Source organism: Canis aureus, chromosome 3 (genome assembly GCF_053574225.1).
Source record: "Canis aureus isolate CA01 chromosome 3, VMU_Caureus_v.1.0, whole genome shotgun sequence".
Taxonomy (NCBI): domain Eukaryota; kingdom Metazoa; phylum Chordata; class Mammalia; order Carnivora; family Canidae; genus Canis; species Canis aureus.
In genome coordinates, this window is record NC_135613.1 from 56,222,402 (window position 1) to 56,239,722 (window position 17,321).

The window sequence follows — 17,321 nt, forward strand, 5'->3', positions numbered from 1 at the left end:
AGCAGGGGGTGCCTCAGCAGCAAGGACTCAGCTTCCTGTGTGGGTGGCCATTGCGAGCCAACTCAGCAAGCTCGCATCCTTCCCAGAGACCTCCCCTGCTCCCTGGTCCACCCCAGGTCCAGGAGAACCAGTTCTTCAGCCCAGTGAGCACGTACCCAGAAGCACACAGTGTCCACGTTTTAGCCCTAAGTGGGAAGTGCCCAATCTGCGTTCTCATGCTTGGTCCCATCCATGTCCCCAGCCAAGTTTGCATCCCTACCATCCTCCACTGTGCCTGCTTCCTTTAGGGACCTAATTCCCAACTCCAGACTCTTGCCCTCATCAAACCATCACTCAACAGCCATCACTCCTGCTGTTTTGGGGGGGTAAAAACAGATTGGCAGAGGGAGACCTTATTGAGATTGTGTTATGATTTGAGAAGGCAGCTTTTGGGGGATGGAGGTAGATCCCCACGGTTTGTGATGACACCCAAACACTTCTACACCATTAGCTCCCTGCTCCGCTTCCCCAAATTCCCCTTGCAGGCCCTCTCATGCCCCTGCCTCCTCCACACACTCCACTGTGTGATTTTACCACTGGATTAGAAGGTCAAGGCCGGCCTCTCACCCCCACTGCCCAGGAGTCTGGTCCCAGAGGGGCCTGCAAGTGCCACTTCCCGAACTCCTAGGCCTCAATCCCCAGGCCACCCCGCCCAGCCCAGCTCCTCACCAAGATAAGCAGCCCCCTGGGGCACAGTCTCAGGAAAGGGGAGTGGTGCTACAAGGTCAGAGGAGGCTGGGAGAGCTGCCCTGCATGGAATTTGCATCTTATGATGCAAATTTGCACCATCAGGCTCCTAGCATCCCCCCTCAGAGTCATCTCCGTGGCTGAGCAGAGCCCAGGAGGGCAGGCCCGACCTGCCTGACAGCTCCTGTCCTCAGCCCAGGGCAGCCCTGTGCCCTGGCAGATGAGACAGCCCTGCCAGTCACCCGGCACAGGCATGACTACCCCCAGCCTTCTCCCCAGGCCAACCCCCGCAACCTGTCCCCTTAACCCATTCCTCTCCCCTCCACATTGCCACCCACACCCCACCCCTGCCTGGTGCTTACCCTCCTTGAGCTCTCCTCTCTGAGTCTCCCCCTAATCCAACCCCATCTCTGATGCACTTCGCAGCCCTGACCTGGTCCTTGTCACACCAGCCCACCCAACCATTAGGAACCATGTTTGGGGTGACTGGGGGGCTCAGTCCGGTAAGCATTTGCCTTTGACTCAGGTCATGACCCCAGGGTCATGAGATGGAGTCCTGGATCGTCTGGCATCGTCCCATATCAGGCTCCCTGCTCTGTGTGGAGCCTGATTCTTCCCTCTCTCTCTGCCGGCCATTCCCCCTTCTCGTACTCTCTCTCTCTGTCAAATAAATAAATAAAATCTTAAAAAGAGAATCGTGTTTCAAGAGTCTCCCAAGTGCCAGGTACTGTGCCAGGAAGTGGGGAGAAAACCCAACCAAATGACAGACATTCTAGCTGGGAAGATGGGCATCAATTGAAAATCTTAGTCATAAATAGTTAAATTTGGCCTTCTTTGATGAAGCCATTATCTTTTTTTTTTTTTTAAGATTTTATTTATTTATTCATGAGAGACACACAAAGAGAGGCAGACACAGGCAGAGGGAGAAGTAGGCTCCATGCAGGGAGCCCGACGTGGGACTCAATCCCAGGTCTCCAGGATCACGCCTGGGCTGAAGGCAGGCGCTAAACCGCTGAGCCACCCAGGGATCCCCAATGAAGCCATTATCAAGCTAAGCTCAGAAGGGAAGAGGAAACTAAACCAGGTCTAGGACGCAGAGTGGGACAGCATGTGCAAGGGCCCTGTGGTTGGAAGGAGGGGGTGCTTTGACTTCACTTCCTTGGTGCCTTTACTCAAAAGTCCCCTTGTCAAAGGCCACTATCCTGACCCCTCTCTACCTAATGTTTGCTCTCTCATACTTTACAATTGCCTTCCTTCCTTTGTTTTTTCTCTCCAGCGCTTAATCACTATTTAATATAATATTTTATTGATTTTATTAGCAGGCTGTACTGTCTGTTTCCTCCGCTACAATGCAAGCTCCAGGAGGAAGGGTGGGGATTTGCTTTGGGTACAGGGCACACTTAGGGCCTGACCTAGGGCCTGTTGGGCACACAGCAGGGGCTCTGTTAGCATCTGGAGCTGGCGAATGGAAGGCACCCATTGGTGTATCTGGAGCTGGTGAATGGAAGGGGAGCAAAGGGGACAGTGGTCAGGGACAGACCTCGGAGACAGGCCACAGGAGCTAAGGGAATGGATGAGGTCATTATCTAGAAGGTCAGAAGGAGCCATGGCCAGGCCTGAGCTGGGGTTGGATGGGGTGGGGGTGTCATTTCACTCCCCATCTCCAATCACATCCCTGTCCCTAATTCAGCTCACCCTGAATTGCAACCTCATCCCCATTCCTCCCCCAATCCAGAACCTACTGGAATCTTCTCTCCATCTCACAATCCCAGCCCTCTTTGGCTCTAAGTTGGCCCTGGGCATTGTGTGACCTTCCCTCAATGGTGGCCAAAGGGTGACACCTCAGCAGGGGCCTGGGCTGGTGCTTCCTGGTTGGCAGGAGCTGCCCCCGGGAGGCAGGAGAGAGGGCAGGTCCGAGGGAGCCCATTGGTTGGGAGCCCCCTCATTCTCCTTGAGAGTAGAACTCCCACCCTCTCTCCTAATCTACTCAGGGTCCTGACACCAAGTCAGCTCGATCCTGGGGCCTCGGCCCTAGCCACTCCTCATGGCCCCCACCTCAGTGATTCTATCCCAAAATCACCCCCGACCTCGACCCCAACTCCCTTCCTGCTCTGGATTTTCTGCAGAGCACATAATATCCAAGCCCACCACAGACAAAACGCTTGTCCCCTTCTCGCCCATCTGCAGTAGTTCTGTGAGCACTTCATTTTTTCTCCATATCTGCAGTGCCTAAAACAGAGCCTGGAACGCTGGGTGCTCCCTGAACTTCTCCTGAAGGAACAAAGGCAGAAGGAAGCAATGATTTAGTTCTGAACCCACTCAATTCTGTTAGGATTGTGCTACAGATTACATGTCCGCCCCTTGGCTTACTTCTTGTGGTCCCAGTTTCTCTGCAATTGTCACTACTGTCGTTTGTACATCTGTCCCTCATCTCAGCTGATCCTGGTCCTGCTGGAAGGGACGGCACCCTCTCCCCCAGCCCTGATCACCGCTCCCTGGAGCCTCTCTGCTCCCTACAGCCCAAGCTCCACTTGGGCATCTACCACTCTTCGTCTCAAGGGCTCTGGGCCCTGGGACAGGAGGGGGATGGGCTGGCCCCATGTGCTGTGCCCCGTGTGCTGGCCCCCACCCACTGCGTGTAGGGGGGTAACCCGCTGCCCAGGGATCTGCTCAGCAGGGGTGTCCGGTGCTGCAGCCCATGGGGGCGGGCAGGAGGAAGGCGCTTATTAGGGTGATAAAGATCTGGGGGCCCCGCCCAGCCCTGTCCCCTCACTTCCCTGGGGCCCCGGCTCAGGCCAGACTGGCTCCCCCACCCTGAAGCCTCCTTCATCGAGGCATGTTCCATCCACCCTCTCAGAAGCCAGCCCAGCGCTGCGCTGTCTGCTGTCCCTCCCCGCGGCTCCTGGAGGCCTGGCGGCTCCCCTGCGACTTGGCCCCGCCCCGCTCCCCGCTCCCCGCCTCTCCAGGCTCCTGGCTGCCCGTGGGCCAGACGTCCCTGCCTCACCTCTCCCTCTGGGAGACTGGCCCCGTCCACCTCCCTGCGTCCAGCTTCCCCTGCCAGGCCTGGGCCCCCCGTGTGGCCCCCCACCCCAACCCACGGTGTCCAGACTCAAGCCCTCCCTTGTACCCCCTGAAGAGCAGCCATGGCCGCCTACAAAGTCAAGGTGGCCACGGGTACCGACCTCTTGTCGGGCACGATGGATTCCATCTCACTGACCATTGTGGGGACCCAAGGAGAGAGCCATAAGCAGCTGCTGAACCATTTTGGGAGAGACTTTGCAACTGGGGCGGTGAGTATGTGCGTGTCTGTGTGAGTGTGTGTGTGTGAAGTGTGTGAGTATGGTGTGCGGTGTGTGTATGTATACAGCATACGTATGTGTGTGTGTCTGTGCACGTGTGTCTGCGGTATATGTGGTCTGTGAATGTGCGTGTGTAATGTGTGTGGTGCGTGTGAGTCTGTGTGTGGTGTGTGCATGTGTGTGGTATATGTATGTGTGATACGCGTGGATGTGTGTGTTATATATACGTGAGCGTGTATGTGGTATGTGGCATGAGTGTGATGAGTGTGAGTGTGGTGTGGTGTATGTGTCTGTGTGTGTATGTCTGAATGTGTGGTATGTGTGTATGTATGTGTGGTGTGAGCGTATGTGATGTGTGTGTGGCATGTGAGTGACATGTGCAGTGTGGGAACATGGGGCATGTGAGTGTTTGGGAGTGACTGTGTGTGGTGTGTGGTGTGTGTGGTCTGTGTATATGTGTGTGTGGTATATGAATGTATGTGTGCATGAGTGCATGTGTGGTGTGAGGGTATGTACGTGTTTGTGTGTGCTGTGTGTATATGGGTTGTATGTGTGTGTGTACTGTGTGTGAGTGTTTGTGTGTGTGTATGTGTGTGTGTCGGGGAGCACGAGGTGGGGCGGGGGTGGGCAGGGGAGGGAGGCCATGGGCAGGAAGAGATGGGGCACTATGAAGGACTCTGAAAACTGGCTTCAGGGGGGCTGTGGATGCCCTCCCCCCAGACGAGGCTCCTAGCAGTCCCTGCTCTCTCAGCCGTCCTGCCTCACCCCTGCTCTGGCACCTCTCACCCCTTTGTGGTCACTTCTCATCTCTCCCACCCTGTCTCACCTCATCTCATCTCTCGTCCTCTTCATCACTCTGCCCCTTCCTCATCCCTCCCCATGTCCTCTCCCCCTCCCTCATCTCTCTCATTTCAGGCCCCCTCTCCCTCGGGCCCTCCCCCCACATCCCTCCCCACAGCCTCTCCCTCTCCCTCATCCCTCTCTGTCCCATCCTCAGTCTTCCTAAGTTAACTTGCATCACAACTGGCTTAAAAGCACATGGGATTATCTGTGATTTAAAATGGCATCAGACCAGCCTGTCCAGTGGCACCTGCCAGCTCCACGATGGAAGGCACTCTTTGCCACCCCTTGGCCCTGATTCTCAGTCAGGTCCAGCCACCCGCTGCTATGTCATCTTAGTAGGTCACTCTGCCCCTATGGCCATGTCTGTATCTCCACATCTTCATTGATAAGGAGGAGGAAAGAGGGCTGGCTGCACCACCTCTGTCCATCTAAGACTGTAGGAGGTCTGGGGGGCCCAGGACCCCACTTGGGCATCTTTGTAGACCTGCCCCTGGGGGCCTGCATGGCCTCCACAGCCTCAGGTGGCTGAGGATGGGGGCTGAGGATGGGACCTGAGGGGGGTGCCTAGGAATAGGGGGGTATTGGTGTCCTGCTCAGCCCTGGGTAGATGGACCCAGCAGGTGACCCCCACCAATGGAGAGGGGCAAGTGTCCTGCTCAGCCCTGGGTAGGTGGGCCCAGCAGGGGACCCCCCCCAATGGAGGTGGGGCAAGTGTCCTGCTCTGCCCTGGGCAGGTGGGCCCTGTAGGTGCCGGCCCATTGGAGAGGAGAGCCCAGCGATTGGGTCTCCAGGGAGCAGACCCTGGGTGAGGGGCCGGACAGGTGGGGGTCCTGGCACTCATTGGGGCCTGTACCCGACAGGTGGATGAGTACACCGTCCGCTGTCAGCAGGATCTGGGGGAGCTCATCATCATCCGCCTGCACAAGGAACGCTACTCCTTCCTACCCAAGAACTCCTGGTACTGCAACTACGTGCAGATCTGTGCACCCGACGGCCGCATCTACCACTTCCCCGCCTACAGGTGGATGGATGGCTACGAGACCCTGGCCCTCAGGGAGGCTACAGGCAAGCCCTGAGCACCCCACCCCTGCGGCCAGGCCCCCCGACTCCCATATGGCTGTCCCCTGCCTGGTCCAGTCACTCTGGGGCCAGCCCTGTGGGAACTCCTGGGACCACCTGCCACCCTCATACATCACCCTCAGTCACTGGCCCTGCAAGACCCCAGCACGAGGCTGCACCCTGTAGGGACAGAAATGAGGGCAGCTGAGGGCCACCCTCAGGACCTCAGGTCTCGGCTGAAGACAAGTGCACTCTCTACCAGCTCCCCCTGCAGTCCTGCCACCGCCCCCCCCTCCTTTGGGATGGGACACCTGCCAGGCTACAAAGACCCCTGGCTGCTCTGAGTACAGCCTGGGGGAGGGGTTCTGTTCACGCCAAATAGCATGTGTTGCCACTACAGCAAGACTCCCCGGTACTCCAGCGGGGTCTGTTCCTGCAACAGGATGCCTTGTCCCTCTGACAGGACTCCGCCCCCCACCAGCTCCTGCCTGTTCTGTTCAGAAGCCCTGTTCAGAAGTCCACCTGGGTGGGACTGTGGTTGGTGGTGCATAACAGGAGGCTTGGCACCTTATTATAAGAGCCCTGGGTCTCCAACCGGGCAGTCTTTAGAAGGCTGGGGTGCTCTGTGGCTCCAAGGGCCTCTGTACTCCTCCATCAGGACACCTGATGTCTCTAATGGGACTCACTGCTGTTCCAAGGGGCCCCCCTTCACCCAGTAAGGCTCCATCACGGCCCAGTAGGAGCACCTGTTGATTGTAGATTGACTGGGTGTTCTTTAGTGTCCGGTCAGGGCTGCTGGGTATTATTCTGGTCACTTGGCTACTCCCTTGGAAAAGGGACAGGGACTCTCAGCTTCGTGTGCCCACCCCCGCCACAGCCCTTGTCTGGCGGGCTTGGGTCGGCATCCTAACAGGTGGCATCTGGTCCTCTTTTGTCCCCTTGGCTCTACCACCCAGGTTCTGTTGGCCTCCGTCAGGGTGGGCAGGAGGGGAGGGCACAGCCAAAGGGGTCTGGGGGTTGGAGATGCATCCTTCCAGCAGCTGACCAGTCTCTTGCACTTGTTGTTTCCCCAGGAGTGGGGACACAGAGCCTGAGCTGGGGACAGAGGCGGGGGGCAGAGTGAGGCAGGGCTGGAGGAGGATGGGGAGGCCAGGGGGAGATTCCCCCCGCCCTGGGGTGGGGAGGAGGCAGAGCATCGTCCCACAGCGGCAGATCTGAGTGGCAGGGAAGCAGGGGAAGGGCAGGATGATGCGGGGTGGTGGTGCAGGAATGGCGCTGGGTGGAGCAGCTGTCCTGCAACAGCAGGGCCGGGAGGCTTGAGTCACCTACTGGGCCCTGTAAGGAGTCCGCCACCCGCCCAGGGGAAGCAGAGCTGCATCTCTGGCTTGCACAACCCCAGGGGGCACTGTTCACCCGGAACACAATGTGAGCTGAGGCAGATGGAGGAAGGGGAAGGGGTGGAGAGGGCCTCAAAGAAAGGGATGGGGCTGCCAGCCAGGACCCTGGACAGAGATGGGCCGGGTGCAGATCTCTGCTCCACCCCCTACTAGCTGGACAGCTGGGTCTACTTCTGAATTATTATTATTATTTATTTATTATTATTTAATTCACTCACGAGAGACACACAGAGAGGCAGAGACACAGGCAGAAGGAGAAGCAGGCTCCCTGTGGCGAGCCTGATGCAGGACTCGATTCCGGGACCCCGGGATCATGCTCTGAGCCGAAAGCAGATGCTCAACCGCTGAGCCACCCAGGTGCCCCTACTCTTGAATTCTAAGCCTCAATGTTCTCCTCTATAAAATGGGGCTAACAGCAGAGCCTACGTCATATGGAGGATGCGAGAATCCAGGTACATAGCCTCTAAAAGTTTTAGTTTTTTTTTTAAAGATTTTATTTATTTATTTTTGAGAGAGCACACACAAGCTGGGGGAGGGGCAGAGGCAGAGGCAGCCTCCCTGCAGAGGAAGGAGCTGGAAGCAAGACTCGATCCCAGGACTCCAGGATCATGACCTGAGCCAGAGGCAGATGCCTAACCACCTGAGCCACCCGGGAGCCCCTAACAGGAGCTTTAAAAGGCTTACCAACTCTTGGTGGTTGTGGATGGTGGGTGAGTGGTCAGAAGCAGACTGCCTTGAATCAAATCCCAGCGCATGCTCTCTTTCTGGGTAACATTGGCTGTTTTCTCCTAGTAAAACAAACACCATGATATCATCCCTTAGCTGAAATTTTTGGGGTCGAGGATGTCTTAAAATTCAGATTTCAGGGGCACCTGGGTGGTGCAGTGGGTTAAGCATCCAACTCTTGGTTCGGGTCAGGTCATGACCTCAGGGTCCTGGGATAGAGCCCTGCATCACGTTCCCTGCTCAGCAGGGTGCCTGTCATTCCCTCTCCCTCTGCCCCTCCCCCCTGCTCATGCTCTTGCTCTCTCTCCCAAATGAATAAATTTTAGAAAGAGAGAAATGCAGATTTCATTTAGAATATGCGTGTATATATACATCTATATCTGCCGATTGCATTCACACAGTCCACACGTTACATGATGTACCCACCAGGGTACCCCCTAGTCAACTCTGGCAGAAACCACCAATGGCTACACCAAGTGAGTTCAGTAAGAACTGTGTACCGCCTCTGGTAAATTCAGAGTAGGTTTTGCTGACCGAGGAATTTGGGCCAAAGGTGTGAGAAAAACAAAGTTGATTTCTATGGTCTTCCTGGTTTTGGAATTGTGGAGATGGGATCGCAGGCTTATATATAAGGGTCACTTGCCTTGTGAGGTCATTACTGGGTGGTCATCAGAGTGTCCAGAAAGTGCCTGGTGCCTCCGACTTGCCACACAACTGCTCTTGATTGATGTTTTAGTGGGGCCAGAAGAGGGGTTCCCTCGCAGCAGCAAACCTCGCTCCAAGGGTAGAGTGAGTGGGAGGAGGGTGCTCTTTGATCCTTCTGAGTTTTGGGGAGGACACACCCCCCCCTCCCCTAAGCCCTCCCCATCCTTGTCTGTGGAACCCCAGAGCCAATCTACAGGGCAGGAGCTGAAGTCTGATCCTGGAATTCAGGCAGGGCTGGGGTCAGACCCTGAGCCTCCTCTATGGTCTCCCCTGCAGGAAAGACGAGAGCAGAAGACACACTCCCCATCCTTCTGGAGCACCGACAAGAGGAGATCAGAGCCAAGCAGGACTTCTACCAGTGAGGGCAGGGCGGAGGGGGCTGCGGGAGGCCGGGTGGCGGGGGTGATGCCTTGGCCTTCCTTCCTGGGGCTGGAGCACCAGGGCCCACCCACTCCCTTCTATTTGCAGCTGGAGGGTGTTCGTTCCTGGCCTGCCCAACTACGTGCATATCCCCAGTTACCGCCCTCCTGTCCGGAGAAACCCGAACCGGCCTGAGTGAGCACCTGCGGCTGCCCTGGGGCCCCTCCCGTGGCAGACCCCTGGGCAGGGATCGAGGGTGCACCCCTGCACACCCTGCCCCCCACCCCCACCCTGCGCCTGGCCCCAGGTGCCTGGCCCCAGGTGCCCAGCCCCAGCCCTGCACTCCTTCCTACAGGTGGAACGGCTATATCCCCGGCTTCCCCATTCTCATCAACATTAAGGCCACCAAGTTCCTGGACTCAAATCTCCGCTTCTCCTTCATCAAGACCGCCTCCTTCTTCTTCCGCCTGGGGCCCATGTGAGTGCATGAGCGAGGGGCGGTGTGGGCACCTGCAGGGCACCTCTGTCCCTGCTCCACCGCAGCCCCCGCAGAGGTGGCTGCCCAGACCCCTGGACGCAGAAGGACCCGGAGCGGTGGGGCCGGAGCCCCGAGGGCCAGAGCAGAGAGGGCAGCCTGTCTGATCCCCTTCCTCTTGAACCCCGTCTCCTAGGGCGCTGGGCTTCAAGCTCCGCGGCCTGGTGGACTGCAAGCAGTCGTGGAAGAGGCTGAAGGACATCAAGAAAATCTTCCCCGCCCACAAGTCTATCATCTCCGGTACCCGGGCGGGGGCGGGGCACGGCGGAGCGGGCCAGAGGCGGGACGCCCCGTCGGGGCAGCGGGACCCCAGGAGCCAGCCGGGCGGACACGGGGCCCTAATGGGCGGCTGGGCGGGCGCGCCCTCTGGCGGCCTCGGGGGAATGCGGCCCCGGGCTCACCGAGACGCTCAAGGGGAGGTGGGGGCTTCCAGGCGCCGGTGGTCTTCGTCCTGGGCCCAGGGGGACCCGGCCGCGTGGTGACGCCCGCGTGGTCCCCCACCCAGAGTACGTGGCCGAGCACTGGACAGAGGACAGCTTCTTTGGGTACCAGTACCTCAATGGCATCAACCCAGGCCTGCTGCGCCGCTGCACGCAGATCCCTGACAAGTTCCCGGTCACAAATGACATGGTGACCCCGTTCCTGGGCGAGGGGACGTGCCTGCAGGCGGAGCTGGAGGTGAGGCCTGAGCCGGTGGAGATCTCTCCCTCCCTGGCCCCCGGTCTCTCCACTCCCACCTTTGCCATCTGCAGAGTCCCATCTGCGGCTGTACTCCCCACCGGGGTCCTCACCCAACCCTGCATTTGGGGGACCAGGATGACCTTCGCCGAGGTGTGGGTCACAGGTGCGCCATGTTGGTGCCCACCTGCACTCTCATTGCGGCCCTCTTCCAGAAGGGGAACATTTACCTGGCGGACTACCGCATCTTGGACGGCATCCCCACCATCGAGCTCAACGGGCGGAAGCAGCATCACTGCGCCCCCCTCTGCCTGCTGCACTTTGGCCCCGAAGGGAACATGATGCCCATCGCCATCCAGGTGCCTAGAATGCAGGCCTGGGGCCGCCGCGTGAGCACATTGCCAATACAAGATGTGTGTGTGTGTACCTGTTTGTGCCTGTGTGAGTGTGCATATCTGCATGCTTGTGTGTGTCCACGTGAGTGTACATCCTTGTGTGTGCATCTGAGGATGCGCATATGTTTATGGATGTCCCTGCTTGTCCCTGCATGTGCGCATCATTGTGCTACCACCGTGTGCTTGGTGCCCGTGCATGAACTTGGGTTCCCGTGGCTGCCCTTGTGTGCAAGTCCCTGTGTGTGTAGAGTATGCGTGCTGTGTATATATGCGCACACATGACCAGATGGGAATGTGCTTGCTTTGCTCGAGCTATTGTCTTTGGGTCCATTCATCCAGTTACTTGATAAACCAGCTCCTGCTGTGGGCCAGGCCTCTGCTGGAAAGATACTGGGCTAAGCGGACTTAGCCGCTGCCTTGACAGTGGCCTGGCATGAAAGGGGAGTGAGGTGCTGTGTTCCCAGAGGTCTCTACCAGTGTCACATCCAAATTAGAGAGAGTCATCTGTGTGGGCCGGGGGTGGGGGTGGGATCAGCCAAGCCCCCGATGCTCCTGGCTCATTAATGGAATACCAAAAGCTAGATTGCAGCGACTCTCTCTGCCCCGGGGGGCTGGGCGCCCTAGTGCAATGCACACACAGCTTGCACAGCTGAATGTGGTGCCTGTGGGGTTGAAATAAGAAAGTCTTCTCAAAGAAGGCAACTTGCGAACTGCTTCTTGAATGAATGGGAGCTGAGAGAGGTAGAGAGAGGGAGAGGAGGAAGCAACTACAGGCAGAGGGGAGAGCAAGAGAAATGTGAAGAGAGAGAGCAGTGCCCTGGTGTGCTCAGGGGACCAGAGGGCCTAGAGTGCACAGAGTGGCTCACTCTTCTCTGCCTCCTTCTCTCAGTGGGGGCCCTTGTGTGGGTGTGTGCCTCTGCCCTCACCTAACTCTCCGTCTTTCCCCATCCCCAGCTCAGCCAGACCCCTGGACCCGACTGTCCCATCTTCCTGCCCAGCGACTCAGAATGGGACTGGCTGCTGGCCAAGACGTGGGTGCGCTATGCCGAGTTCTACTGCCACGAGGCCATCTCCCACCTGCTGGAGACGCATCTCATTGCGGAGGCCTTCTGCCTGGCCATGATGAGGCAGCTTCCCATGTGCCACCCCCTGTACAAGGTATGGACGTGGCCTCAGGACCCCCCAACCCCAGAAAGGCACCTGGCTCACTCAGCAGTCAGGGGGTTCCCAGGGAGACTTGGGGAGGCAGCTGGGGACCCACGAGGGAGGGTTTGAGTGGGGCCCCCCAAAGCGAGAGGGTCTGATACTGCACAAGGCAGAGGTGGGTGGGTGCTGAGACCCCTTGGGGCTAACTGTGGTCCTCCCTCCTCATCCTCCTGCTTCCTCCCAAGCTCCTCATCCCCCACACCCGGTACACCATCCAGATCAACAGCATCGGGCGGGCCCTCCTCCTCAATGAGGGGGGGCTGTCAGCCAGGGTAAGACTCCTGCCCCAACCCCAGCAAGACATCTGCTGCCCTTCTGGGCCTTTGCCCTTAGACTAAAAGTAGGATTTCCCACTTGCCTTCAGATCACAAGGGGGCATGGTGGGTGTGGACCAGTGGAAGGGTGCTGTGCCTATGAGGGTTCACTGGGGTGCTGGCCCAGAGTGGGGCAGCTCCTGGGGCTGGGGCTGGGGGAGCACTCACTGGGTGTGTGCGGCAGGTGCGATCCTCAGAGGGGAGGCCCTGCCAGGACCCTGCTGGCCTCAGTGGCTGCATCTCCCCAAACAGGGCATGTCCCTGGGTCTGCAAGGCTTTGCTGAGGTGATGGTGCGGGCTCTATCAGAGACAACCTACGACAGCCTCTACCTCCCCAATGACTTCGTGGAGCGTGGGGTCCAGGACCTGCCGGGATATTACTACCGCGACGACTCCTTGGCAGTGTGGGACGCACTGGAGAGGTGAGGCTGGATGGGCAGCAGGGTGAGTGCCCTGGGATGTTGCAGCTCTGGGGCAGCCGAGGCCAGGGCATCCAGGGGGAGGTGGGAGGACCTGTGCTGGGGAGGGAGAGGATGCAAACTGAAGCCTGTCCCTGGTCAGGTACGTGACAGAGATCATCACCTACTATTACCCATGTGATGCGGCTGTGGCAGGTGACCCGGAATTGCAGTCCTGGGTGCAGGAGATATTTAAGGAGTGCCTCCTAGGGCGTGAGAGCTCAGGTATGGGCCTGGGTGCCGGGCACCCGCAGGGACCTGGGGTTAAGGGGTGGGTCCTCCCAGATCATGTCATGCTGGGGGCGGAGGGAGCCAAATCTCAGAGAGGCTGGGGAAGGAAAACTGTGTGAACTCAGAGCCTGTGGGGCAGGGGCATCTCTGGGGAGACCTGGGGGGCCCCCAGTCCCTCACCCTGAAACGAGCCTTTGTGGCCTGAGAAATGAGCTCAAACAGGAAAGAGTAGAGTGTTCTGGAGGCCAGAGAGCTGGTGGGCTCCAGCAGGACGTGGAGCATCCTGGAGTCAGGCCACTCAGGCACCACCCAGCAAATATTTAGTGAGCATCTGTGTTGTGACAAACGCTGTGCTGGTTACTGGGAGGCAAAGGGAATGAGACGGGAGAGGTGTCTGCCTTCAAGTCTTGGGGGGTGTGAGGGTGGTCCACTCAGTAGAGGCACAGGTATGTTATCTTAGGACTGCTACAGTGCAGGGTGGGGTGGGTGGGGTGGGGGTGCATAGGAGCCAGAGGAGGCACCTGGCCCAGCTGGAGGAAATGGGGGAGAGCAGAGGGTTGCAGCATGCTAAGATCTGGCTGAGATCTAACATCTGGCTAGCGCCTGCAGGGATGGGGATGTTAGCCCGGAGGTGTTAGAGGTGGGGTTGGAGAGCTCTGAGTGGGAAGGCAGAGTGGGCAGGGGGAGTTCCGGGAGCTGCTTAGAGGTCCCTGCATCTGTGCTGAGGGTGGGAGTTGGCTGGGGCTCTCCAACGGGCTAAGCTAGGGCTAAGCTAAGGCTGAAGCACGCGCAGCCACCCTTCGCAGGCCTGGTTAGAGACGTTGGGATTACCCTGAGCACCAGAGGGCGCCATCAAGGTGGGTAGTGTGCAAGGAGATCAGGTTTGCACCTGCCAGGCTGCACCTTGCAGTTGGGAGACAGTTCAGGAAGCTGCTGTCTGTCTGGAACGGGGGTGACAGGAACCTGGCTAGGGTGGCAGTGGCAGGAAAGCAGAGGATTGCCGAGGTAGCCAGGAGATAGAGATAAATGACAAGCCTTGGACACTGGTTGGGGTTCAGTGGTGGGTTTGGAGGGAGGGGCCAAGGATGACTTCCAGGTGTGGAGCTATCATAGCTCGGTGGGTGGTGGGTGTCATCCTGTGAGTTGGGGGCCTGGAGGGAGGAGTGGTTTGGGGAGGAAGATGATGGTGTTAGGCTTCTGGAACCTGGTGGCAATGGGAAGGAGAAACAAGCAGCTTGGTTACATGTGAGACCAAGAGCCAGGCTACTGGCGTGAGTGTAGAGGCTCAGAAGAGTGTGTGTGTGTGTGTGTGTGTGTGTGTGTGTGTGTGTGTAGTGGGGTGTGTGTGGGTGAGGCACTTTCCAGGTCAGGAAAGCAGGGATTCCTCCAAAGCCTAGTCCCTCCTGTGTCCTGGGACCAGAGAGGCCCCCCTAAGGGAGCTGGAATAAAGATCTCAGGGCCCCACCTCAGGCAGGTGCCCTGAGCAGCCCTGGAGAACATCTGGCCGAGGACTTTGGGGGCTGCCTCCCAAGGCTTGTGCCTTGGATGGGGTGGGCGAGGTGAGTGGGGTTGGGTTGCGGTCACGGGAGGGCCAAGCAGGTGGAATGAATGGGCAGCACTACCCTGAAGTGGCCCCTAGGAGCAGGGGCAGGACAATGGGGTGGGGGTGGGGACACACACAGACACACAGACACACACACACACACAGGACCTGGGCTTGCTGGCCTCTTCTGCTGGCCACGTGGGACCAGGGCAGGACTGACGCCCTCTCCCTGCCCCCAGGTTTCCCACAGTGCCTGCAAACTGTACCGGAGCTGATCCGATATGTCACCATAGTCATCTACACCTGCTCCGCCAAGCATGCAGCTGTCAACACAGGGCAGGTGCCTGTGCTCCCCAGCCTCAGCCCCAGCCCCAGCCAGGCCTCCCCGACGTCCCAGCCTCACCCCCCAGCTCAGTTTAAACCCCAGAGTCCCGGGGTGCTCGCTCTCTGACCCAGAACCCCTCTTCTCCCCCCCCCCCCCCCGCAGCTGGAGTACACTGCCTGGATGCCCAACTTCCCCTCATCCATGAGGAACCCACCGATGCAGGCCAAGGGGCTAACCACCCTGGAGAGCTACATGGACACGCTGCCGGATGTGAAGACCACGTGCATCACCCTGTTGGTGCTCTGGACACTCAGCCGGGAGCCCGACGACAAGGTGCCCCAGGGGGCCTCGAGGTGCATGCGGGGGTGGGGGGGCTACTCTGAGTACAGGCAGAGGGAGGGCTGGGAGCTGGGGGCGGGCGACAGGAGAGGAGGTGTCCAGGGTGGGAGGCAGGGGCAGAGAGGGTGCTGCAGGGGCAGGGCAGACGAGTGGCTGGGGGGGTGGCAGCGGGTGGTCACATCTGCCCGGTTCTGTGTCCGCAGCGGCCTCTGGGTCACTTCCCCGACATCCACTTCGTGGAGGATGCCCCGCGGAGGAGCATGGACACCCTCCGGCGGCGCCTGGCCCAGATCTCGCACAACATCCGCCAGCGCAACAAGTGCCTCCCTGTCCCCTACTACTACCTGGACCCGGTGCTGATAGAGAATAGCATCTCCATCTAGGCCGGCTCTCCCGCCTCGCCTCGCCCTGCCTGCACCTGTTTTCAAAAAACAAAAAAATTTTCACTTCAAACGTGCCTGGCCTGTCTGTGCACCTGGCCATTTACTGGGGGCCCCATGGGGGTGCAGGCTGGGGCCATGCCATTCACCAGAGTGGGTCTGGGTAGGCTCAGGGCAGCACCAGGCCCTAGGTCCCACCCTCATGTCCCGTGAGATGCAGCCAGAAGGCTCTGGAAGGTGCTTGATACCCTGACCCCAGGCTCCTGAATGAAGTGCTGGCAGGTGCCAAGGTGCTCCTGGGGAGGGCAGGAGAGAAGGCTAGGACCAGGCTAGGACCCTGCCATACCCAGGCCCTGTTTTTCAACCCAAAGCCATTCTGGTTCACCTTAAGAACCCCTACCTAGGGACCCAGACGTGTGAGGATCCCAGTCCACCAGAAAATCTACCCAAGGACCAGCCCTGCCCACCTAGGCACTCAGACCACCCAAGACTAGTCCAACTTGAGATGTAAACTACTCATCTACCCAGGCAAAAGACCACCCTAAGCCCAGCCTACCAGAAACCTAGACCATCCAAGCCATGCTCGCTTTGAAACCCAGACAACCCTAAACTCCACCTACAATGGACCCATAATACCCGAAACTACACCCCATCACCTACCAAAACCTACATCACTCCAGGCTTTGCCCACCCAGGAGCCTAGCCTGCTCAGCGCACCCTCCAAGTAACCTGTCCCCAAGATCCCTTCCTCACCCCAGGAACCTGAGAATAGCCCCCTTCTGCTCCTACACTGGGCCTAGCTTATGGTTTCATCGCTGACATCCCGGAGGAGCACAAGGGCTTGGCATGTGGAGTTGATCTCAGGGACTGAATCCAATAGGTCTGTCTGGCATTTGGTGGTAGGTGGTGGTGGTGGTGGTGGTGGTTGTGGGAGGAAGGGTGGATTGCGTGGCAGTAGGAATATTGGGCATCCAGGCACTGAATTCAAGCTGATCCCTCAAACTCGGTAAGCACAGAGTTACCAGTGCTTCTGTTATGTCCCCCCATGACCCTGCTTATCCCCCCAGGTGTGGCACTGGCTCACCTGGCCACTGTCGGTGGCAGCGTGTTGGGCTGGGCAGTTGAGGATGGTCATGGGGAGACATCTGATGAGCTCCCCTCAGGGCAAAAGGGACCCATAAGTGGGGGGGGGTGGAGAGAACAGAGCTGAAACCCCAGGGCTGTGGGGTCTAGAGGGCAGAGGACAGGTGTGGACATCTCACTGGGGCTCACAAGTCTTAGAAAAAACTCTCCTGTAAGACTTCCCTGACCTAGGCCCACAGCTGTGTTTGGATTGGCTGCCAAGGTGTCTTATTTGTTCCTTTTTCAAGTTGAATTAATGGCCAACCCTTAAATCTTAGACAATGTCTGGTTTCTCTCGAAAATTCTAAAGACCTGGCTATAGTCATAGCTGGGTGGCCAATGTCCCCATCAGACAAGTAATTCTCCCCTGGCCACAGTCCCCACCCACCTGCATCCCTTGCTTGTGCTGCTTGCAAGTGCTATAGGCACGTATTCCAGCCTCCTGAGGTAGAGCAAGCCACAGGGAAAGGTCAGATGCCAGGGCCCCTCTGCTGGGATCAGGGGATTGGATCCATCTGTGCCACCAGTTCCCAGAGGGCAGAGCTGATCCGCCTCACTCAGCCTGGCATCCAGCCTCAGCCATAGTTAGGACTCATGAACCCATGTGGATCCGTGGGGTGCCCCTGAGGATTCAAGGGGACATTGGATGTGGGCTAGGCTCAAAGGGGCAGCATTTGGTT

General features: G+C 58.5%; 1 protein-coding gene across 1 annotated transcript; it reads left to right on the forward strand.

Moving 5' to 3' along the window:
* The first annotated feature begins 3,585 nt into the window (after positions 1-3,585).
* Positions 3,586-15,592, forward strand: ALOX12B (arachidonate 12-lipoxygenase, 12R type). Its single transcript, XM_077884253.1, has 15 exons — positions 3,586-4,016; positions 5,729-5,940; positions 9,039-9,113; positions 9,224-9,310; positions 9,471-9,593; positions 9,787-9,890; positions 10,156-10,328; positions 10,544-10,687; positions 11,678-11,881; positions 12,115-12,201; positions 12,496-12,665; positions 12,805-12,926; positions 14,715-14,815; positions 14,963-15,133; positions 15,343-15,592. The coding sequence occupies exons 1-15, from the start codon at positions 3,870-3,872 to the stop codon at positions 15,520-15,522; spliced, it is 2,100 nt and encodes a 699-aa protein (XP_077740379.1). The 5' UTR covers positions 3,586-3,869; the 3' UTR covers positions 15,523-15,592.
* The last annotated feature ends 1,729 nt before the right edge of the window (positions 15,593-17,321 follow it).

Bases quoted from the DNA above. Each gene is read 5' to 3' on its own strand.
- ALOX12B (XM_077884253.1), top strand. From the start codon at position 3,870: ATGGCCGCCTACAAAGTCAAGGTGGCCACGGGTACCGACCTCTTGTCG. The intron at 10,329-10,543 runs GTGAGGCCTGAG...GCCCTCTTCCAG, and splicing joins GCCTGCAGGCGGAGCTGGAG to AAGGGGAACATTTACCTGGC. The intron at 12,927-14,714 runs GTATGGGCCTGG...CCCTGCCCCCAG, and splicing joins CCTAGGGCGTGAGAGCTCAG to GTTTCCCACAGTGCCTGCAA.